Here is a 25,383-nt window from a genome sequence, read left to right as displayed (position 1 = left end):
AGAACTAAAAGGCCGGTACCTGAGGACCTCATCGTATACATATATCGTATACATGATGTCCATGATTTGAGGACAGACTGAGGAATGTGCTTTTATTTTCGTGGTGACATTAACTTCCGTTTGTCGTGACGCAACTTCCAGCCGCCAAACACTGACAAGCCTGTTTTCGCGGTAAAATGAAATGGCGATGTTATAATAGCATTTATTTCCCATAACTACGCTTTAGCAATCAGCTTTTGGTTGACTGTTTTAGCACATGTTTTAAACTGAGTTACAATGATTGGCTCGTCGGAGGTTTTATGAAGCGAGAGCAAAGCTAACCATAGCTACAGAACTGTCGACACATCGTGTAACTCTATACACTTGCTAAACTGAGTAATCTTACGATATAAGATAATGGCACTTGTTACCACAGAGAGTGTAAAGTCAGAACTGGACATGTTCGGCATACCTTGGGAAGATGACGGAGTGCTCGACAAGAGTGAGTAAATCAAAGCGTATTAAACTCAAAGGGACTCTGAATATTGAAACTGTTTAATAGCAGTGCATGTTCCTGTAGGCTTTGGTTCTTATGTCCCATCTTTTAGGGAAGCTTATTACTTCCTGTCGTATCACCAATGTTGCTAAATCTATTTGTATAAATAGACAAATTCAGACTTTTTTTTTTATTACTGTGTTTATCTTGTGCTAAATTATTTTATATACATATATATATATATATATATATATATATATATATATATATATATATACACACACACACACACACACTATTGCTTTCGTGATTAGATTCTATGCTGTTTTCTGTACTTTTTACTCATTTGCTCAGAGCTGAAATCTGCGCTGCAGTCTAGTCCTTTTATTATTTATTATTATTACTTATCCAGTAATTATCTTGTGCTTTTCATGTTAAATGTTACTTTGGGCGTTTCTGTTAAGTTCATGTTGCCTCAGTAAATTTGTGACTAGTTTGTTGTCATATTTACATTATCAGTTTCCCCCTCCATCTTTTTTGTCCACAGTGGTTGAACAGTGTATTTGTAGAAGAGTGCAGGCAGAGGAGATAGTGTCAGAGTGGGTGGCCTACAGCAACACAAAGAACCGTCTGAAACTCAGCGTGGACAACCTGGACCAGTTTGAACACGAGGTATGCATTTGTGCCAGAAGATGGATGTGGATTTTGCTGTGGTATATTCCTATATTCAGAAAAGTATATCATTGTGTGCTTTGCCTTCATTTTTCCCACTCAAGTGGATTTGTTCCACAGTGAAACTTTGTGTGACTGATTTAGGTTGTTTCAAATTGGCACATTATCGACCCGATTAAGCAGCCTTTACCTACTATATTGTTATTATTTCCCAAGTGACACGTGGTATAAAGGGTTTAATGTGTCTTGCTGTTTTTGGCATTGTCACATTTGATCTCTGTTGTTTGTTGCCATCACCTGTGCTCTCATCACATCAGCATTTACACTCTCTTCTCTTGTTTTTGGCAGGTCTTAAGCAAGAAGAACAAATCTAAACCAAGCTACAGAAAAGAAGAAACTCGTAACAGGACCAGAGACATTTACACAATAAATGATATGTATCCTTTTGACCCCCAGCCACCCAAAAGGAAAAAAAGAAAAATGATCAAGTTGTAACTATTTTTATTGATTTTTTTTTTTTTCCATTTAGTGGGTGTTGATGTTTTACAGACCTTGACTATGGATTTTCTCAGAATAAAGGCTGAGGAAGAGGAGGAGAGTCTCTTAGACTGCTATTCTACACCCGCTAAGGTGAACTGAAACATATGTTTGACGAAACTTTCTAAGTGTCATGCCTTGCTGTTTAACTGTTTTTTTGTTTGTTTTTTCTTTTGCCAAACCAAGTTAGGTGTGAGAATCATATTCATCATGTAATAACTGGGTGTTTGAATTCTGTGTTGAGACATTTTGAAACTTATGTGTTTGTGTTGATTTCCCAACAGGGTTCTCAGAAACGAGCACTAACAACTCCAGAACATCCTCAGTCAAAGAGGAGTGCAGCTCTACTGACTAGCCCAGGCCTGCTGCTGTCCCCAGCCAGCTTCTCCCCCAGGTATGCTACATGCCAAGAATTGGGCATCAATTTCATACTGCATGCCATGCTGTGTGTAAGGTATGGGCCAAAATGGCGGCGCTCAATGTTATCCACCTGTGAACTTTCTAAAGAGATAAAATTGATATCTGTTTATTATGCAAATGGAAGCAGAGTGGGGTGGCTCATATCAGTGATGTTTCTCATGCTGCCGTCTTAGCTTGCAGTTTTGAATGAGGCATCTGTTTGGTTTGTATAAACTACAGAAACACCAGCAGCTTAACAAGGACAACACAGAGAAAGAGCTGGAGTCTGACAAAGTCTAATGCTTGTATTTATTGATAGATATTTTAATGTTAGGTATTTTAATGTCATTCAAGTTTTAAAAAGTATAAGAGAAACAAATCATATCCATGTGTTTCCCTCTCTCCATGTCTATGGAAGTGCAACGCCCTCACAGAAGTACAGCCAGCGGGTAGGGAAAGGAGAGGTGGTGGTAACATTCGGGGCAGTGCAGGGCACTCGCTGGATGGGCAGGAAGAATCCCAGCATTGATGTGCAGCTGGAGCTCCTGGAGGATCCTGAAGACTCCCTCCACTGCAGCTATAAATACATGTTCCAGAGACTACGAGATGTTCGAAATGGTGTGTAGCTCTGCAGACCTATCACTGTCAAAAATAAAGGGTATTCCATAAGTATATTAACTAATCTAATTTTATGATGTAGTACATTGATTTTGTAGTCAACATGTTACACATATATTTTTCCCCAGTGTTGTCAGAGAAGATTGAGGAGCTGGGGGAAAGTCTCAGGTCTCAATTCAGCATCGAAGAGTTTTCTCCGGTCTCTCTTCCTGCTCAGGTACCGCTGTGTTATGTCTGCTTGTCAAATATACATCAAATCGTATTAATATGTTCTTGTGTAATTATTAACCAACAGCTTTCTTTGTTGTGTTAATATGTATCTGCTTCTAGGATGGTATAACCGTGTTGGGTCAGGTGTGCTGTGACAGTAATGGCAAACTGAATGCACAGTCAGTTTTGTTGGAGGCAGGACCAGAACAGGGTGGTCAGCAAGTACCTGTTGACCTGTCTGAGCTTAAAGAGTATTCCCTCTTTCCTGGTCAGGTGAGCTGAAAGAACTAACTTAATGTGACTAATCAAACAACTAAAGGTTGCCTGAATGTTTTTTTTCTGCTAGTTACTCAATGCAATAAGAGTTGGGTGTTGTATTATTGAACATAAACACACACACAGATACACACAGCGGTGGTTTTTCCTTTGCCTGTGCACTGAGGTTAGTGTGCAGTAGGTTATATGGCCACCAAGAGCAATAGAGCATGCCAAGGACATGGGTTTGAGACTAACCCCATGTCTGACCGAGAACTCTAACAATAGTTTAATAAACAAGCATCTGTCTGCAGATACATGCAGCCTTCCACACAACAAACACTTCTGCATCATTACTTTTCAGCTCTGTCCTTCTGTACCTCATGTCATAAAACTTGTCTTAAATAATTTGGTCAGGTGGTGGTGATGGAGGGGATGAATGCAACTGGGAGAAAACTTGTCGCTTCCACACTTTATGAGGTGAGATACAAGTTTTTCTAGTACTTAATCATGTGTGTCTTCCTGCTTCTGGAATTATGGCTAGATTTACATTCTCCCCTTCATAATTTGGTCTTTTTTTTTTCCTTCTTCTTCTTAGGGAGCCCCTCTACCTTTTTACACCTCACATCTAAAGATGGAGACTGATGAAGGTATGGAACAACACTGGTTTGTTCTTTATGATACTGATCCCTGCTTGCTGTGTGACACATTCCTGTTTAACTTCAGCCTGCACACTCTTCATCTTTTTGCAGCTGCTGAACCATTAAATGTACTTGTGGCATGTGGACCGTACACACCCTCTGACAGCCTCAACTTCGATCCCCTGATGGACTTAATTGGTGTCATTGTCAGGGATCGTCCTGACATCTGCATACTGGTATAGTTGCTTCATGTTTTTATGTTGTTTGCGTTTTTTTTATATGGAGGAATGCTTTGTGATTCTCTATGATCACTCGAGACAACCCTCACATGTCTGTGTTTGTCCTTTACTTCACCAGCTCGGCCCGTTTGTCGATTGCAAACATGAACAAATAGAGGTTGGTGTGATGACAATCCTGTCTACCTATAAACCTGATGTTTTGTATTAATCCGTCAAATTTGTGCCTCATCCAAAGTTAATTGTGTCCAGCTCCTAAAACCTTTTAAGCTGTTTGTGAACCTGTTTTTATCATTTCTGTCTCCGTCTGTTTCTCATATAGAAAGCTCAGGTGACCGAGACATTTGAGACCATTTTCTTGAGATGTATGGAAAGCATCGTTGACGGCACCAAAAGGTATGTGCCGTCTTCTGCAAAGCGGACCATTTCGTTCCATCCAAAGTGCTTGTTGCCAAATCCTTCCTTCACCTTTGAAACTGGATTTCTCCTTAACTCTGCAAGATTCAGAGTGATCACTGGTATTTTACTCTGCCTTCAAATCCAGCAGCTGTCCTACTGTGGTTTAATTGCACATCACAATACACAGACTTATATATTGGATAATGTGTATAATATACAAAGAGAGAAACTAATTGGCCAGAAAACAAGGCAAAAAAGTTCATATTAAACTAATAAAATGAAAATGAATGTTAAAATAGAGATGATAAATGTATGTAGATAAAAATGTTTTTGATATAAATTTGAGAAATTTCATTTGTTGGGTCTTTAAATGAGTTTTTCTATTTTGGAGTATTTATTGACAGTTTTTGTATTTAATTAGGATTTCTGTAATAATATCGTACACAGTGGAGACAATTTTAACTCAATAAAGCCTCGTCTGCCTTTTATTCAGCGTTGGCTGTCACCTGGTGTTTGTACCCTCCCAGAGAGACATCCATCACCATTTCATCTACCCGCAGCCCCCCTTCACCCTGCCAAACGTCGGCAAAGACCAAGCCCAGGTCAGACAAACTAAACCTGAACACTTGTGTGAAACAATTTATAAGCAATAAGAACAAGTCTGACAACAAAAAGCATCCAACTTTTTTTTTTTTTTTTTTTTTTAAATAATCTTGGCAGCGTGTCACTCTGGTCCCGGACCCCTGCACCCTTCTGATTGACGGTGTTACCTTCGGTCTGACGTCCACGGACATCCTTTTCCACATGGGTGCAGAGGAGATCAGCTGGTGAGAAAAAACTGCATTTCTAACTTCTGAGACCAGAGTGCACAGATTTACTGTTAATTAATTTATTCATAAAACTACACCTGGCAAATAGTTTTATTTTTTTACTCATATGGTATAAGCACTAACAAATCTAGTTTAGTGTGTACAGCAATGATTGAATATTTCAGTGTGTGTGAACTACCCATGGATTTTGTTGCAGTGGCACCGGCTCGGACAGATTCTCGCGCATTCTGAAGCACATGCTGATCCAGAGAAGGTAGATGTCATTCGATAAATCAGCTCTACCTTCTGTTTTTACATAGTCAAAGCATAAACCACCCCTACTTGTTCTTTTCTTCCAGCTACTACCCTCTGTATCCACCTGCAGAGGAGGTGAACATGGATTATGAGAAGTTCCAGAGTTTCGGTCATATGCCGCTCACCCCCGATGTCCTCATTACTCCATCTGAGCTGCGCTACTTTGTAAAGGTATACAGCACTTCATGCATGAGTGTGTAACATTTTGTTAAAGTGAATAAACTCTTCTAATCATATGTTAATCTCTCCTGATCTTTAGGATGTGGTTGGCTGCGTATGCATGAATCCTGGACGGCTGACCAAAGGTCAGGTGGGAGGGACGTACAGCAGGATGCTCGTTCAGCGCAGCGCCACACCAGAAGACGGGAAGAGAGTGAGCCCCTGTTTGGCTGCTCAGGTGGTAAAAATTTAACATGATCAAAGTCACCTGAAATGAGTTTAATTATCCACAACCAGTTTTCTGTGAGCACAGTATTTGTTAATATCTTTAAAAATGAAAACCTCACTGTCCTGTTAAAACCATTTAGTTTATTTTTATATTCCAAACATGTTTGATTTATCTGAAGTTGTGTCTGCCGCTCATATAAAGCAACAACAATCATCATTTGTACAGTTTTTCTGGTTTCTTCTGGCATTTGTTTTTCTTTTATGGTTTATTCTGTAATAAATTAAGTTTCTCATGACTGAAGAAAAAAAATTATTGGGAAAAAATTAAATAATTTGGTTTTTTGTAATAAAATGGGTCAAATTTAATCCATTTCTGTTGAAGCTTTACTTGCACAGATAAAGTACTGTTGATATTTTTTGGTAACTGAAGTAAACTTTGATCATTATTAAACATTTAGGCCACTACACATTTAGTCGTAAAAGTGATCAGACTCATCGGAGTCACCGAGATGATCCGTCTTTGACCCGACATCCGTCACTTGGAAGATGTCCATGCTGTGACAAATCGCTGAAAAAGAAGTTAAACATAAATCAGACTGAACATCTACAAGGACCGAGAAGATTTTCTGTGCATTTCTTCTTGCTGTACTCTACCTTTGGGATTCCCGTCAGCTTTTTCATTCTTGTCTCTAATATTGAAAAAAAAAAAAGGACCTCAGTGACAGCCACATTCATGACGTGGTCCAGTTGGGAAAGTCAGTATTGTACTCACTCTGTCTTTGATTGGTCATGAGGTGCAAGAAGATTTTCAACATCATCCTCATCGCTGACTTCATTTAGGTCTTCATTTGATGATCCCTCTTTACAGTTGTCATCATCATTATCATCATCCTCTGCTCCATCCTCAAAAATAATCTGCATCTGTTGAGGTCTTAAAAAGAGGATTGCATGTCACTCAGGCGGCATCGTCAATAGGAAGATAAATGACTTCATCATACCTCTTTTCCTGTGGTGAGATAATGCTGTCTTCTGAGTCTCTATTCTCTTCTTCCCCTTGGTCATTCCTGTGCTCCTCTTCCTCTTCACTCTCTCCATCTTCCTCCTCATCTGACCCCCCTTCATCCTTTTTCATCTTGCCCTCGCTGCCATCACTTCCACCCTCATCTTCATCTTGAGAGGAGGCTGAACCCTGTCTTCTGATCTCTGGATCTGTCTTCAGCTTGTTTGACTCTTCATCATCTCCAATTTCATCTTCATCTTCTCCCGCTGTCTCCACATCTTCATCGGTTGTATTTATTTTTGCAGAAACCTCATTGTCATCATTTTCTTCATCACTGTCCTCTTTAATATCATTCTCTCCAGCTCCAGGACTTTTTCTTCTTTCTTCTTCTTCATTTTCCTCCGCTCTGCTTTGCTCAGAGCTGCTATTCTCCTGCTTTTCTATTTCAACCAGAAATCTGTTTTTATTTTTTACACTGTTGCTTCCAGATTCCTGCTCCTCTCTGCAGCTTTCTGTGTTTTCATGACTTTGATTCCCTGCTTTTTCCTTCATGGATTCCTCACTGGAACTTGCAGACTGACTCTCTTTACTGTGATTCTTTGTCTCTTCCTTTGTTGCGTTCTCTAATTTTAGTGGTGGCGCAGTGAGACCCTCACTTCTCTTTGATCTCCTACTGCTTCTGGTGTGTTCTTCCTCTGTGGAGGTCTCCGCCGCTGAGCTTTGGGGTAATTTAACTGATGCAATGACGATTTCACCCGAAGTCCTGGATGACATGAGTAGAACATATGCAAGAAAATAAAAACATTTAAAACCACTTCAGGCTTGTAGAAACAAACTGTGTTGAGGAAAAACATCCTCCATCGGTTGATCTGCGCTCTTCCACTTTTACAATTCACTTACAAATGAGTGATGTTAGCAACAAGCTTGTGTCTGGTTTCTTCTGAATTTTTACTTAAATAGCAACAATCAGACTTCTAAAGAGTAATCAGATCATTAAAGTCTGGAGGAGGTAAGTACTTTGGGACCTTTTCTCTGCTAATTAAAAAAAAAATCTTTAAGGATGTTTAACGTCATTCATTTTGGACAAATCATGAGCACATCCTTGTATTTGTAGATGGTGGTTACTGTCAGTCTGCAGGTGGGGGACTTTGTAAAAAGGCTCAAGGAAGAAAAATCTGGATTTGGTGATTGATTTTAGGAAGTCCTCTCACTTTCCACATACAAACATCGACAACACAGACATAGACATGATGGAACAAAAGTACCTCAGTGTGGTTTCATACAATGTTAAAGTAGTCAAATGTCAGAAACATGTTTTGTGGAACCTGCTAACATTTTTATGATTACCCGGTTTGGATTTGATAGAACAACACATTCTGTAAAGTTAGGCATGGTGGTGATGTTTGCCAGCAAAATATGGTTCCTACATAGCTTACTAAATGAGCAGCAGACGGTGCATAAAGCTACTGTGTGAAACCCAAATTATCCTCTGCATTAACAACTGGAACCACCATCAGGCTGCAGCTATAGAGCTACATGACAGAGGATTAAAAACTTAATTGCATCTTTACTATAGCTTTTTTTAAAAAATTGTAGGTTTTTCTTAAGGATCATGTCTGAATGGTTTTATTTGTTTTAGTTGGTGTCTGGTTATGACATTTGTGAGTCATGTGGATCAGAGTGGAGCTTTTACAGTTGTCTCTCTTTTTGAGAACCCATCTTCAAACAAAATTTTCCATTGGGGCAATGAATAACCACACTGATTTTAAATATCAGGAAGACGTAAGAAAAAAAGTTTTATATGTGGTAAAATAAGAATCCTACTTGTTTCACCTATGTAGAAAGGGGATAGTATTAGTATTAATAGTTTAACCGCTCTGTATTTTTAAAAAAATAGGAAAAAAAAATCTACAGTCAGAGCTGTGGTTATGAAGCATTGTTTGAGTTTATGATAATGAGCTCTCCGGTGTGGTGGTGTGTAATTTTGGGTCAGTATATTGCAGATGGAATAGACCACACACAGCTCAGCTATTTAACCTGTTATAAGTCTTGGGGAATGTTTTGCTGTCCACAGGTAAGGGAAGTTTAGACTGATTGAAATCTCTACAAGAGACAGATGTGTGTCTATTTTGGGGATCTTTGAATAAAAAAGCGCAGTATGTACAGGAGAACATTGTGGGTGAGGTCTGACACACCCTAATGCAATGAAAATATGTAGCATGTATCTCTTACTCTTGACAGCCACACCTTTCACTGTCTGAGGAGGAATGCTTTGTTCTTTCTCTCTTTTCCCTCTTCTTCCTCTTCTCTCTGGAAGAGGTCACACTGGAATCTCTGACAGTCTCGCTGCTCTCTGTATGAGCACTGGGCAGACGAACTGGATACAGAATGTGAACAAGCACAAAAAATGAATGCAAAATAAAGTGGAGCATGAAGCCTGCCGTGCACGCATCCTGGCAGAAGACAACTGCAGGTTTTACTTTTCCTCTCACCTGGTTTAACATCCAGTTCTGGGGACAAACGACTGCAGCTGCTTCCACCACCTCTTATCCACTTTGAACTTGTTGCTCTGCTTAGTTTCTCCTCCTGTTTTCCAGTCTGCGAAACCCTCGACTCAAAAGGAAGTTCCTCTGTGCAGAACTGGCCCCACGACCCTGGTGGGATCCCAGCAGGCCAGGGCCAGGGGTAGTTGTGTTCTGAGGGACCCCAGTATACTGTATCCTGCCTGGACTGTGAGTGAGGATGACCCCTCATTGAGGCAAAGGGGTGGATAAATGACTGAGGATGTTGGAAGTTGGGTGGAGAAAGAATAGTTGGGTTGTGAGTTTGAGCAGGCAGTCTGACAGGAAACCTACCAGCCTGGGACTGAGTTTGGGTCAACCAGGAGGACTGTATATAGGGATGTTGGGAGGATCCATCTTGGTTATAATCAAAAGACTCCTGAGTGGAATACGCTTGTGGAATGTTTTTATGTGGTCTTATGGAGATACCTGTGAATAATTATATGGATCAGATGAAGGCTTGCATGTATGGTTGTAGCACACCAACTATAGAGAAGAACAACGGAAATACGATCACTTCTAAGTGGCAGAAGAACAAACTTTGTGAAAGTAAAGGCCCACCTGCTGAAGACTTTGACGCCGGTTCTTGTTCTGTTTTCTTTAGACATGACATCAGATAGTCTTCCATCTTCTGTTAAAGAAACACAAAGCTATGCTAACATGGTATCGCTAGCTCGATCAATAGGACTGTGTTTTACATGGATCGTAACATCTTTAAGGAGATACTGATGATGGGGACAGTATGCCATAAATACAGCCTTAATTCCAAAAAGGTTAGGATGGTGTGTAAAATGCAAATAAAAACAGAATGCAATGATTTGCAATTTCTCTGACCTTTACTCCCAATAGAATGTAAACAACATATCAGATGTTGAAAATGAGACACTTTACTATTTCATGAAAAAAATTAACTAATTTCAAATTTGATAGCAACAATATGTCTCAAAAGAGTTGGAACAGGATGATGTTTGCCATTATCCTTTCTTTCTAACAACTCTGTAAACGTATGAGAAGTGAGTAGACCGGTGGCTGGTGTTTTAGGACAGGACTATTGTCCTTTCCTGTCTAATGCAGAATTTAAGCTGTTGAACTGTTTTCTGAGGTGCCAAATGTTGAAGAAAAGCCTGGAGTTGCATTCATGGCAATTTTGCAGATGTGTACACAGACCATGCTGTAGGCACTTTCCAACCCCGTACCGTCAGAGATGCAGACTTTTTAACTGCTGTTGACAACTATCTGGGAGGACACGCTTTACTCCACAGGTTTAACTTTTTTTTATTTTTTATTCTACATTAATGTTCACAGGGAAACTGGAGTCCATACCAGCAATCGGGTGAGAGATAGGGTATACCCTGGATAGATCGCCAGTCCATCACTAGGCTGGTGTTCACATATGGCACTATCAAGTTTTAATCTGCATTTATGGATTGCACAATGAACTAAATTCTCCGTTACTGATCTGTAACCAGGGTACATTAATAGTCATATGGTCCCCGAGTGGTAAAATGTCTCAGTTTTAACATCTCATTTATTGCTCATGATCATTTGGAATAAAATACAGGTTTATTAGATTTGTGAATCACTGCATTCTGTTTATATTTACATTTCACATTCTGTTTTGGAATCAGGGTTGTAAAAGAGCATAACCTTTACTTTTATACTGAAAATTTTTATGCCAAACTTCTTCTACATTCATTGTAATGATTACTATACCTTCTTCTCAGCCATCAGTGTTTTCTCCTGAAGTTGCTGCTGCCAGCAGGGGAAGTTTTTCTCCAGATACCTCTCATATTCCATCTGCAAATGTCAAAGCAGTGGTTTTAGCATTGAAGCCTCTTATTGGACACTGGAGTAGCTGTTATAATTTAAACTTCAGCCAAACTCCCTGTCCTCAGCTGCTTCATAAAACTTTCCAGTCTGTGTGTGTATTGTCTGAGCGTGTGCACCCGAATAGTTTTCATGGCAGCATTACGAGCCAACATCTCTCTTAGCGTGTCCTGGGCTTCTTCAAACTGCTGCAGCAGTTGCCTGTTGTGCTGTTGAGCTATAAGCTCTCGCTCCTTCAGCTCCTGCCACTGCTGCTGAAGGTGCATTTCTCTGCTGCATGAAACAAATAGAGATGGTAAAAATGTTCAAAACATACATGGGGAATTACTCTGCAAGCATCTGGTTACTTTTTTTCTTTGCACTCACAGTTGTCCCTGATTCATAGTTGAAAACCTATCTTGAAACTTTACTGGCCTGTTGACACTGTGAAAGACAGAGTACATCATAACACAATGAACAACTATATGAACAACTATGACCTCAAAGAGCATTCTGCCTATTCTGAATATAACTTAACCTGTGTTGAGCAGCAGAGATACACAAAAGAATATTAAAAATGCCTTTCCAGCAATGTGTACAACATCTGTATCCTTCTCACAGAAAACAGGAAAAGGTGTTAGAACAGATTGACCTGCTTAGATCAGCTTAAATGAGCTTTACTTTTAGGTGTGTATTTTTTTTTTAATTAATCCAAATTATTTTTAGTTTAAAATAATATCAAATAGCTTGCTGTTTACAAATCGATATATTTTTTGAGGTGATACAAATTCTGTTACTTTACATTCGGTTGGTGATGATTAGTCAGAGGTGTACACGCTTCTGCTTTTGACTACAAAAGACAATAAAAACCTAAAAAAAACCACCTTCAAAAACCACATAGTACTACTTGCTAGTATATTACTGTCATAATCAAATGAAAATTTTTTGTCTTCAACTTTAACTTCAAATGCAAGAATCAATGTGCCACACTCCATCACTATAGTGGCATTCAAGAAGCTTACCTCTTCTTTGCACAATGCTCCATTTGTTTTACAAAATCCCCAAGAGACAGCAAATTCTCCGTTGGTGCAGCCATCACCACCAGCTTTCATTAGATGTAGAGATTATCAGGGATTAAGGGCTATCCTCTGAGGGGGAGGGACCAGACACGCGCTGCCAGTCTACATATAGACATAGTAAAGGTTTAATTGACTTTAGGTGTTAAATCTTCTGTGGTAATGTATTGTCACAAAGATAACCTTGCTATTGAAACGTACAGTATGGCTCTGTATGAGCTTTAACTGTTAATATGGCATTTAACACAATACAAAACCAATTTCTTTCTATTAGCTGATATTTTGACTATTCTTGACCTGAGCACCTATGGAAGGCACTGTATAGTTTCACTTTATAATTGCTCTGGAAGTCATAACCTCAGCTGCCAGCACAACACTGAGGCATCTTGGAACAGATTGTGTAATCTGACTCCCATAAAAAACAGGACCACCCTATTTCACCACGGAAATATTGTCAAAATTAGGGACTTTATGGCTTAAAGTGATGCAACAAAACTAGTTCGTACATGAGTTACTTCAGGACTGGACTACTGTCTGAAATTCCTTAACATTGGGCTGTGAATGGCGTCGAGCGCAACCAGAATCCTGCAGAATCCTGCAATTAACAGATTAGATCATATTTTACCAGTTTTAGCTTGCCTTCTCTGTAAAATTCAAAATATAGTTTAAAATTATCCCACTCACATATAAAGCCCTTAATGATTATGTATATATGTATATATACATACATATATATATATATATATATATATATTTATGTATATATATATATATATATATATATATATATATATATATATATATATTTATGTATGTATATATATATATATATATATATTTATGTATGTATATATATATATATATATATATATATATATTTATGTATGTATATATATATATATATATATATATATATATATATATATATATATATATATATGTATGTGTATATATATATATATATATATATTTATGTATGTATATATATATATATATATTTATGTATGTATATATATATATATATATATATATATATATATATTTATATATATATTTATGTATGTATGTATGTATGTATGTATATATATATATATATATATATATATATATATATATATATATATATATATATATATATATATATGTATATGTATGTATATATACATACACACACTATACTGAGCCTCACTTTATAAACGTTATCTTAGAGGCGGAAAGAATTAGTGTTGTTTCATTACGGATGTGTTATTGTGCAACATCTGTTAGTGGACGTGGTTCCTACCAGAATCAGTAGGGCAATTCTTAGTTGAGAGAGTGGATTTTTATTAGTCTCGCGTCTTGCTCATTGAGCTTTACATTGCCTTAATTGTAAGAAACATATATGAAGCATCGCTGGGTTCTTGTGGTTCACCGTGCGGCAAGCTAAGTGAAGATTGTTTGGCTAACTAGCCAACCAAGCTAAGCTGTGTCAGGCAGTAAAAATCACTCCTGTCAGTCGCGTTTTAATTCAGAAAGGACGAGGGCGTGGACGAGCTCCAGCCATGACTAGTTTTGCCAGCAACGTGTTTTGCCGGGCCGAGAAGCTGTGTTACCACCTGCCCGTGTTCCTGAACACCTTCTTGGTTTTTTCTATCACCGGAGAGGTGAGCTACCTGGTGCTTGTTGGGGCTCCGCTGGACGCGGAACAGCAGAAGACGGCGTGGTCCTCCTGGTGGAAGGGAACCCACCTACTGGCTCAGTATTTCATGCTTGGGAACATCTGCTGGAACGCCCTCCTCTTCCTTAAAACCAACCCCAGCATCAAAGGAGTATTCCTCGGGGGAGATGGCTTAGGACAGGGGTGGAGGTAAAGCAGAAGCACCCGAGTGTTTCTAACTTTGTTTACTAAAGCAAATGCCTACTGCACTGTTAAGTGAATATTAAGCCACAATATTTGACTGAGAAAAAAAAAAGTTTATCAGTTAGAGACATGCAGTTTACCATTTTATTTATGTTACCTCATTCTCCTTATCAACTCCTACAAGCCTAAATGTATTGACATGACTTTATCTAACTCAGCACTCCTGAGGTAAATGATTGTGATAATCTAATAAACCATAAGCAAGTGGGAACAAAACATAAACTATCTCAAACCTTTGAGTAATAATCTCAATCTAACGCTGCTAAAAAAAAAAAAAAAAAAAAAAAATCATAATTTTTAAAGCTGTTTTTCTCAATGAGCAAGAAAACCATAGAGAAAATCTGAAACTTTATTAACTAACACCTTTAACCATAAATAATGTCTTCCAACCACAGGTATTGCTACACATGTGAGACACACACTCCTCCACGCTGCTCCCACTGCTATGACTGCAAGGTGTGTGTGTTGCGGCGGGATCACCACTGTGTTTTTTTTGGCCAATGCGTCGGCTTCCGCAATTACCGCTACTTTCTGAGCTGTTTGTTGTTCATGTGGTCGGGGCTCCTGTACGCCATGCTGATGAATGCAGAGGTCTTCATAGTCATTCTGAAGGAGGGTGTGACAGTCCACAGTGTCCTGCTCTTGCTCATACCCTGGATCATGCTTGTGTCAGGTACGATCCCACATATAAGTTATCCCATTTTGTTTTTTGATATTATTGATTGCAAAAATTACTCATGTGATGATCGATTACATTTCCAGCTCTAGTTTAGCTAACTCTTCTACTTGTTATCATCTACTTTTTCATGTTTCTTTAGGTCAGGTCTCGGCCCGTGCCTTTGCTTTCGCCTTCATCGCTGACACATGTGTGGTGGGTTTCCTGCTCGTGTCTGCCTTCTTCTTTTTCCATCTCTTCCTGCTGTTTCGAGGTCAGACCACCAGGGAATGGTACTCATCCCGCCGCCCCTACAACCTGGGACTCCTAGGCAACTTGCGTCACACACTTGGCCTTCGTTGGTACCTCTGCTGGCTCTGCCCACTCATCCCATCACCGCTGCCTGGAGATGGGTTAAACTTCAAGGTTACAGGATCGCTGGAACCGGCCCGGTAACAGATGGTCTGAAAACGCATTGATGGCTTTACTTTATTGGTGATGGTTAATGGTTTTTGGAAAATAAAAGTGGGGACATGACCTCAGTTACGGAAGAGGTAGCTTGGAATGGAATGATGCTGGAAAGCTGTGATGTTGTATAGGTGTTACTGGTTGTGAACACCTGCCAGCATATTTTGTTGCCTTTTAGTGTGCTGAGACAGAAAGTAGGGGTTTTATTGAACTTGACTTAAAAGTAATCTCTGCACTGATTGAGGCAGGCCTCTTGATATTACAGTGTAACAAATAAGGTTCTTTAGGAATACTGAGCACGGAAACATGTTTAAGAAAAACACTGAAATAAGAATGTATTTTACTGATCTAAAAAAAGAAAAAATATGTCATTTTAATGGTCTTTAAGAAGGATTAATGGTAGTCTGCCTATTTGTTTTTTTTCTTTGTTTTTTGTTTGTTTTGGGGTTGTGTTTTGTTTTTTTGTTTTTTTTTTTGCAAAAATTCCCCTAATCTCATGATGATATGCTTTATATTGTTCCTAATTAGATCACAGGATCAAAAAATGTCATCAACCTTCTGTTTTTTTGCTAGACTTTGGCATCTGGGATTTTGATGCATTTGTTTTTTCCACTTTGTAAACATGCATGCTTGAGCTGTGGCTCAGTTTATTAAACTGACCTTTTCACAAGTTATTCTGTCAGGTGGAACAGTGAACACAATGAAAGGGGTTCACAATGATGTCTTAACACCTACAGAAATAGTACATTGTTTATAATTTTGCATTTCAGTTTATAGATAAATGTAAAATCACCTGGTTAATTCAGTATTCAGAATTTGCATGATTCTGAAGTGCAAACAGCCTTTATCCATGTTTTGCATCTTTTTGTTTTTTATCTATGTTTAAGTTTTGTTTATGTAAACCTGAGCAACACCATGTCTTAAATTTTTTAAATAATATTATTTGTATAGACAACAGCATGCAAGTCTTCTCTTTGCAGGATGAACAGTTGAAGTAAACATTTGTTTGGTTTGGTTGTTGTTCTTTCAGAGTTTCTTATTTACAGTGCTTTGTGTTTACAGTTCCTCATCATATCACCTGCCTCCGTTATTGTGTAATATGGATTTGAGACTGTGCTTGTGTGTCTTATTTCACTTGGTGCCAACAGAAATTCAATTATACCATTTCAATCATTTTATTCATTTGCACTTTTCCTCTTGTGACCTGAACTGTTCTTTTTCTTTGTGCGTGTTTGAGAACTTGTTGCTAAATTCATATTACAGCAAAAGCAGCAAAAATTCTTCTGTATTTGTTTTGCTAAAGATGTTTCCCTTTTTATGTTGGGTTTTCAATTTGAAAGTTTATTAATAAACTATGAAATGTTTTGAATTTCTCATCACTTTTCTACTCCTGTTGTAAGCTTTGTTGTATTTTATATACATAATATTCCAAAAAGAATTTTGTGTCACATAATGTTCATTACCCACATTCATTCATTATACTAACTGCTTAGTCCGATGAAGGATTTCGGCAAAGCTGGAGCCTATCCCATCAGTCAGCAGTCTATCCCAAAGGCAGGTTACACCCTGGACAGCTCGCCGGTTCATCGCAGGGCTATGTTGAAATAATTTTTTTTTTTTAAAGTCTTACTCATATTCCTGCTGATTTCAAAAACCATTTGTAATTTTTAATTCCTTGGGGTGGGGACTGACTGATAAGTAAATCTGTCATCACCAGTCAGGTCCTGCCCCCAAAAAGAGAGGCTTGCCTTGAACATCTGAAAATATAAATAAAAACATTTAACTAAATAATCTATAAACATACAGAAATTTACAAACTGGAAACTAGAATTTAGTTTCCCGATTAATTCATCTTTGACCATTAACAAAGTCAGCAGTTTATGATATAAAATGCTGAGTGTAATTCAGTCATGGAAGAACAGTAAATCATGCTCATTAAATATAAATAGGCAATCATGCTCATTAAATATAAATAGGCACTATGGACATGCATGAAAGCAGAAGACACACGGAAATTAAAACTACAGTCTTACATTTCTTTTGTAAATGGTCGAAAAGAAAAACAAAACTGGTGGTCAAATATTTCTACCACTTTATATGTGGTGCATATTGCATTTATCAGTAGCATAAATAATTACAGATAATGCATGGTCTCTACAGGGAAACAAAACTGAAGACTGAAAGACACCGTTTCTAAGAATGAAAGAGAAACTAAGTGCACTTGAAGCTGATATGGTAAACAATAATAGCTTGAACTAGCTAGAAGTACTTGGTTTGAAATTATTGCTTACATCAATAATATGAAATCTGTTGGCAGCACAACACTTTGTTCATACTGAAAATTTGCAAACATGTGCAGCAAACATTACAGGAGTTGTGTTGAGAGACACAAAGTCCATTTTACATATATTTATACTACCTTAGCTTGTTTCTGACCATTTTATGTAATGCTGCTTAAACGTAGATAAGGAGTGCATGCTCAGGTTGGAGTATTTGCATCAAATCTTGAAATTGATCAATCTGTCGGTTTTCCTTAACTAGACTATTTATTCTGAAATGGCTCAAATTGATGTGTCTAGTCCTGAGGTAGCATTGTTGTGAAGTAGCGCTATACAAATAAAGTTGAACTAAACTGAACTGAATTGAATTGAATTGAGCCCTGTGATGGATTGGCGGCCCGTCCAGGGTGCACCTCGCCCAAACACTGCTGGGATGGGCTCCGGGTCCCATGCGACCCTTCAGACTAAGTGGTTTGGATATTGAATTGAATTGAATTTAACAATCCACTCAAAACTGTTTGAGGGCGGAGTTGGCTGTCTAATATCCAATACTGCCTCATTCTGCCTTCTGCAATCAGGACCCTCTTAGTGGAAGGTTTTGCCAAAACAAATTAGACACAGACCTTTCAGTGGAAAAAATTGATCATAAAATTGATCTGCCTGATCCTGTTTATATATATTGTAATAAGATTTCTGTTTATCACGCTGCCACCACCTTTGTTAATCCGGTCTGGTCCGGTATCAGAGGCAAGAGAGTACCCACCACACCAGTTTATAAGTATACACAACAAACTTTATTAGAAAAATGTTGATCCGGTAAAAAATGTCTGAGACCTGCAGATGAAATAAAGGAGTCAGTAGGCAGAGCACTACACCACGTTCTGCGAGCCAACACTGCAAACCAAAAAGGAGCTATTAACACCCAAAGAGGCACACAAAGACAGATGCACAGCAACACCACACAGCACACTAGGGGGATTCACCAAACACCACCCCTTTAAGGACCACTGCAACACCAAGTAGGCCACGCCCACATATGACGTCAGAAAGGTAAAGTGTTGCTCGTCTGACTGACCGCCTGAAATGACAGCTCCCAGACTTATAAAAGATATAAAAACTGTTAGTAAGAGTTATAAACAAATACAAAACAAAGTTATAAGAATAAAAAATAGTGACTTATCCTGCCCCGGTCTGACGACAAGACCCTCCCGTGGGGCGGAAGGATTAAAGTCTGCTGGACCCAACGATGTTGCGGCTCCTGCCACTAAGGGCGTACTGGCAGGGCTGATCTGCTCTCTGTGTTAATGTCTTTGCGTGGTTTCAGTTGTCGAAACAGCTCGGAGGTGCACCGGCCAGGCACTTACTAATCCCCGGACCCTAGCTACCTAAAGGAGGCATCCAGCCTCCCCTCCTAATCGCAGGAACGCAGCTCCCCTAGTCAGCTGTCTTCGCTGCCGGCAGCACTATAAGCTGCGAACAGCACCCACCCACCAGAGTGCCATCACGTACGCAGCCGCTGAGCTCGGACAATGCTTGTCAAACGCCGACAGACAGCCACACCGTCGTCCAGGCCCCCGTCGCTCCTCTCAGTCTCTCCTTTTCTCTCCTCTGCTGCAGCCGCAAATCCATCTCGCCACCCCCCCCCCAGGTGAGCAGCATCAGTGATCAACTTCTCGTCCGACACACCCACATTACAATATGTCTGTTTTTGTCTAATCTTGGATGGGTTGTACAGGAATTTCTCCAGTGTGAGATTAATAAAGTTAATTCATTCATTCATAAAAAGTTTAAAAAAGGCATCATTATGTGCTAATTTATTTCAGTTTGTAGTTTGCAAAATGCAACAATGTTCATTAAAGGTCAAAAGAGTAGCACCCACGTATGTAAATGGACGCTCAGCTTTTCTAACTGAATAGGCCCTTGGATCTGGGAATAGACTGTATATACAGCCTATGATCTGAGCAGGTCACCAAGCTGATACAGTGGCAGTTCTGAATAGAATGGAAATTCCACACACTTTGTTTCTTTGTTTGGAAATGGTGCGGAACCTGTATTTTCTCGTCTAAAATTAGAAGTGACAACAAATGCATGGTTTGTATTACAGAGTAGTACGTCGATCATTTAAGAAAGTAACTAATCTGAGCTTTTAATTGACTGATATCGGCGTACAGACATGCCCGTTCCTAGTTCCAGAGTATCATGCTGCCTAGATACTCGACAACGTTCATATTTTTCATAGCAAAACTGCAGCTGTGTATGAAACTGAACCAACCAACTAAATATAACAATCTTCAATAAATCTGGAAGTCACAATACTGTAAGATATCTGAGAAATATGTACTTAAACTCGAAAGAGCCAGTCACTGGACAGCAATTGAACCCGAAACGGTGTGCTTTTTCACCCGTTGGTGCAGCCTGACGCCATGTGCAACATGTCTACCTGCTAGACTTCATCTTGGAGGTATTTAACATTTCTAGCTGGTAAGGACTTTATTTTTCAGTTTCTTTGTTATAAGTAGGAACATTACGGGTCACTATCAAGGAGTAATAAAACCCTGATTTGCATTCTGAACAACTGAACTGATGCTAATTGACGTTGGTTAGCTTAGTCGCTAGCTTATCATAACTTAAAAAACAGTTAAAAACCTTTTTTCCCTCCTGACCCCGATATTTTAATGTTTAAAAATGTTTTAAGTGAATTGTTGCATTTTATTGGGTATTTTGACTGTCCAGCTCTTCAGGCTTATTTTTAAAATGATTTGCTATTACTACTTTATCTGCAGTTTTTAGCAAGCATCAATTTAACACTTGAGCTTGTCTCAAGTATTGATTTAACTTCTTTAGCTTCTTTTAGTAATTCATATTGTAGCTAGACTGTAACGAAGGAGGTTTAGACTATTGTTCTGCTCAAAGATAGGCAACTGTTAGTTTATTGATGCAACACACCTGACTGAAATCTGTAGGTAGTTAGAGTAATAATTTCGTAATCTTTTCTGCACTTATTGGTGAACCATAACCATTTAGTTGTTTTATTATTATTATTATTATTAGTATTATTATTATTAGTAGTAGTGTTATTATTATTGTTTAAGGTAGCAGAAAAATGAAACAGAAGTCTTAAAAGCTTAATTTTTAAAAACTTTTTTCATGACCGTGTGTTGATCAGGAGCACAAGGGAGAAGAAGCCAACAGGATGGATGCCACAGAAGACAATATGTGAGTGATGCTTGCTGAAAACACTGAAGCATACGTAAATCCGTCATGTTGAGTGTTATAGCAGCAAATAAATGTTTTTTTGTTGGTGTGCGGTTGTACAGGTCACCAAAGGAGATGCTTGAGAAAATAGCTGAGCTGGATTACAGTCAGAGTCAGCTAAGGGACCTGAATGCTGAGATGAGGCACTGGCTAGATATTGCAGATGACGACATAGCGACACTGCGGTCGGAGAACACCGTTCTCAAAAAACAAGTGAAAGCGTACGACATTATACATTACTGTAGATGGGTTATTTTTCAGTTCCCTGTCTTTTGTTGGTTCTCATTGGTCTTAAAGTGTTAGAGCACTGCAGCTTCCAGTTCTTTATCACACTGAGTTGCCTGTAGTTGTGTGTTTATGTCTGCAGCCTGGAAAAGATCATCAGTGATGCACAACAAAATGAAGCAGAACCTTGCAGGCTCTTCATGGATGATGACCTTGATGCTAATAGATACAGTGAGAAAAAGATTCATGCATTGGTGCGTAAAGAGAACTAATATTCCTTTACAAATAATGCTCATATGTATGTAACCTTTATTAAAAATAGTTATTTTGTATGTTTCTATATAAATGATTGATTCTTTGTTGCTTTATTTGTTTTTATGGCAGGAAGAAGAATCTGTCATGATGAAGGAACAACATAAGAAGCTAACAGCAGAGGTAGGTATGCTTTTTCCTTTCCTGTAACAGTTTTAATTGGTTATAGGATGTTACAGCAGTGGTTGCAGTGTGTAATACATGTTTGGAGGAAAATTGGGTCAATCTTTCATCTTTTTTAAAAGACCGTTGAGCTGATTAATGAGGGGTTTTTTTTTTTTTTTTTTGGTTTGTTTTTGTTTTTCACCAACTATGGCAAATTGCTTAAGTAGTGCAGACATTTAGCAAACCATTGTCCACATTTAAAATTTGTTTTGATGCTTTCAGCTCAAAAATTTAGAGCAAGAGAAAGACCAGGACAAGATCACTTTAAGCAAGCTCAGGGCTTCCCTTCAAACCCTCGAGGTAACACTGGATTTTATCTGGAAAGTCATATTACTTGTCTCTCCAACTGTCTTACTCATGTATTCATTTTGAATTTTCCATCTGAAGTCAACCAGAAGATCCCATCGCTAACAACATTTTATGTTTCATTAGCCTTTGTTGTCTATGTAGGCGGAGAAATCCCATCAGTTTCAGGGAGGGATTGTTCATTAAGTTATAACTGAGTCAGAATTATAATCTCGGAGTTATAATGACTTAGATTTGTATTAATTAATAAGCCTGTTTAGGTTTTTACATGTTTTCATATTATGCAAATCAGCTATTTTTGTTTGCATTGTTAACCATAACTTTGCAGAACATTTGGAACACCAGAAACAATTGTTTTAGTTAACTATCAACTGGGCAAGATTTATGATAATATCAGTTAACCGTTTACTCTTTTCACCTATCTCTATCTCTTTTTAATACCACCTATCTCTTTTTGACATTTTATATTATGTGCTTATAATGTAGAATATATATAGTTAAATGTACATTTTTGCGTTTCATATATGCTAAGGAAAGTGAATACTTAAATGTGCTTATGTGACTTTAGGGCATTAATGAGCAAGCTATTTTATCAACTTCAACACTTAAAGTGTACAGGACTTAAACATCTTCAAGTATTTACAGCAGATTTTGTAATCAGTTGGATACAGAGGAACTTTTTCTCCTGTTTGCATGCACCAGGCATTATATGATCATTTCTGAGTTTTTTTTTTCCAGGCTCCTAACAGGTAAAAGTACACCTGGCTCTCAATCAAAACAGATACCTGCAGATTTTTGCTCTAAATGTTAAAACATGTATTTTTGTTGTATATTTTTCATACATATTAAGATTTCATTTGCTTTGCGATATGTATATGAAAAGTAAATCTGAAAGGTAAATCAGACCTAAAATGGCAAATTGGCCTTTGTCCTGTGAGACCATTTGGAATAATTGGACCCCTATAGGTGGCCTAATAATTTAAGCTAAGCATTATATTTGACCCTCTTCTGTAAAAGTGGCATTAATTATTGACTCATCAATCCATTGTTTCCCTGCGCCTATACACATATTTTATAGATTTACCTTTACAAATAATTAGATAAAATCATTAAATTAAGGTGGACTGTGCTGGAATGTTGGGTGACACCAGAGTCCCGCCATAGCATCAACCAACATGGCATTTCTTTGTGTGGTTTGTTTTGCCAGATTGAGATGGAGGAGGTTCAGTTAGCTCTGCAGCATAGCGGTGAGGTTATTGATCAGGTAAGTTCAAGAGCACCATGCTGTGACTGAGGAGACAGAATTTTCTCCCAGATTTTCATGTTTCCATTTGAGTTTACACACAAACTTGCCAGTTCTCTTTATCTCGATCTTGCTCATTTATATTTTATTTGAAAGCAACATATTTCTTTGTATGAATGTGTTAGAAAAACCAGCAGGTGAAGCATTTGGAAGAAACTGTGGAGGAGTTTTCTGACGTCATAAAGGTAACGTCGTTCACATCCTGCTTCCATCAACTTGCAGACATAGCAAAAAAAAGACACAATTTGAACTTCTGTTTTCATTTTGATTAGATTAATAAAATAACCACAAAAAAGAAAGAAATATGTTCAATTTATTCATTACACCAATAACAGAACAAGAAAGTAATAGAAGTGTGAGATTTCTGACATTTTACATGACTCTACTCGTGGCTCCATTTGTGGCAACCAGCGGATGCTAGCTGCTGATCGGCTGTATTTTGGTTAAAACTGATATTGGACATTTATTTCACTTTAGCTTGTGTAGCTTTCAGATGTACTGAAAAAATTAATAAAAAGAAGGAATAATATTTTCCAGTAATATCAGTGGATTCATTATGCAAATGTAAGTCAATGTGATGTCACTGAAAAGCATTTGATTTATATAGCAGGACAATGATACACGGCAGAGCACAAACTATCAACAACAATGTAAAATGAGGTATTTTGTTAAACATTTGGTCTCCAGACTTTGGCTTATACTTCACCACAAATTCCTTGCATTTTTATTTTCAGCCCATGAATATATAATGTTTATATTTGAGGAAAATTTGTTTTGGGGCCTGTTTGCCCATTTTTTATTTTATTTATTTTAATTTATTTTTTATGTACTACATTATCTGGAGTGTTACGTCAGACCAGAATTATTCAAGTTTATATTCCCAGTGCTTACACATGTTGAAGGCTGTCTATTTCTTCTGAGCTGTTTAAGTATTGTGTCTCTTTGCTTCAGGATCTCAGACTGACTAAGCAGGAGCTGATGAATCAGCTGGCAGACAGACAAGACGAGGCCTCTTTGTAATCCTGGACCACACATTCACAAGTGATTGATGTGCTAAGTAATGCATGAGTACACATTGTTCACTATATCACCATTTGTTTTCAGTGCTCTTCAGACTGAGCTGATGACAGAGAAGGAGGGATTGCTCAGTCTTCCCCTGTCCTTAGCGGAGGAAATACAGTTGGTGGCTTCATCATCTGAAGTGAAAACCAGCATGACAGAGCCCAAACATGTATGACCTCTCAGTACAGTTACAAAAACATGAAAACACACCCCCTCCTCTGCTTACTACATATGTTCTACTTAATTCTAAATAAAAAATAATATTCTGCATGTTGGTAAAATAAACTGAATTAATCTGTATCTCGACTGCCAATTGTACTTTAAAGAGTTGAAGCGAGAGCTCATCCTGTAATTCCATTAGTGACCACAGATGTGTGCCACAGTACAGTCCACATGCAAACCCTGTCAAGAATCTGCTGACATACGTGTCCACTGTGTCTGCAGGAGGAGAGTGAAGCTGAGGAGCTACTGGAGCCTCACAGTCTCACAGTTGACCTGAAAACAAAAAGGTAGTTTCACGAAAAAAAACCCCAACTATTGTTATCTTTAAATCTTTTCAATTTTGCAGTATTGTGTGTTTCACTGTTTTTACCTGACTTAAAATTGCCCCACAGAGGCAGATTGGGAGGTACATGGATGACAGCTGTCCAGAGAGCCTGGCTCTTCGTGTTGTGCATCCTCAGTTTCTCTGTTTTGGCCCTTTTGGCTTTAGGATGCTGCACAGAAAGCTTTGACTTTGTTTCCAACATCTTATGGAGCAGACCACATCTGATGTTACAGCCTTGCTTCAGTGTCCACTACAGGACTTTACCTCCCTTTTGATCTGTTATAGATATCTGAATTCAGTTAATTTGTCTAATTGTGTGTCCTTGTAGTGAGTTCATTCTTGACATATGAAGATATGCTATTGTTGACAAACAAGTAAAGTCCCTTTAACCTGCATCAATTTCAGAGTCTTGTCACTTTCTTAGAATTTAGTAACTTAGTTGGACACTAGTGCTGTTGCTAATGTAGCAGTAGTAGTTTTCTGTTTTCAACCATTTGAAGAAATGAACTG

The 25,383-nt window shown here is 38.3% G+C and overlaps 2 protein-coding genes across 2 annotated transcripts; both read left to right on the top strand.

Moving 5' to 3' along the window:
- The first annotated feature begins 230 nt into the window (after nucleotides 1-230).
- pola2 (polymerase (DNA directed), alpha 2) lies at nucleotides 231-6,160 on the top strand. Its single transcript, XM_079249528.1, has 18 exons — nucleotides 231-481; nucleotides 1,023-1,147; nucleotides 1,496-1,584; nucleotides 1,720-1,777; nucleotides 1,969-2,078; nucleotides 2,502-2,701; nucleotides 2,830-2,918; nucleotides 3,032-3,184; nucleotides 3,584-3,646; nucleotides 3,765-3,816; nucleotides 3,919-4,043; nucleotides 4,165-4,203; nucleotides 4,366-4,439; nucleotides 4,936-5,044; nucleotides 5,163-5,269; nucleotides 5,469-5,525; nucleotides 5,611-5,737; nucleotides 5,826-6,160. The coding sequence occupies exons 1-18, from the start codon at nucleotides 397-399 to the stop codon at nucleotides 5,976-5,978; spliced, it is 1,815 nt and encodes a 604-aa protein (XP_079105654.1). The 5' UTR covers nucleotides 231-396; the 3' UTR covers nucleotides 5,979-6,160.
- A 7,777-nt stretch (nucleotides 6,161-13,937) lies between these two features.
- zdhhc24 (zDHHC palmitoyltransferase 24) lies at nucleotides 13,938-15,407 on the top strand (the record flags this gene model as incomplete). The annotated part of the gene is made up of 3 exons (XM_079249499.1): nucleotides 13,938-14,242; nucleotides 14,692-14,969; nucleotides 15,115-15,407. 3 exons carry the CDS (start codon nucleotides 13,938-13,940, stop codon nucleotides 15,405-15,407), a joined length of 876 nt encoding a protein of 291 aa, XP_079105625.1.
- Nucleotides 15,408-25,383: the final 9,976 nt, after the last annotated feature.

This window comes from Telmatherina bonti (assembly GCF_933228915.1).
Source record: "Telmatherina bonti genome assembly, chromosome: 12".
Taxonomy (NCBI): domain Eukaryota; kingdom Metazoa; phylum Chordata; class Actinopteri; order Atheriniformes; family Telmatherinidae; genus Telmatherina; species Telmatherina bonti.
The sequence above is the reverse complement of the archived record's forward strand: the minus strand, read 5'-3'. Positions and strand labels throughout refer to the sequence as shown.

What these genes read in the sequence shown, in the direction of transcription:
- pola2 (XM_079249528.1), top strand. Translation starts at nt 397, where the DNA reads ATGGCACTTGTTACCACAGAGAGTGTAAAGTCAGAACTGGACATGTTC. An exon ending in AAAGATGGAGACTGATGAAG is followed by an intron (nt 3,817 to 3,918) that starts GTATGGAACAAC and finishes ATCTTTTTGCAG; the next exon opens with CTGCTGAACCATTAAATGTA. An exon ending in GGTGCAGAGGAGATCAGCTG is followed by an intron (nt 5,270 to 5,468) that starts GTGAGAAAAAAC and finishes ATTTTGTTGCAG; the next exon opens with TGGCACCGGCTCGGACAGAT.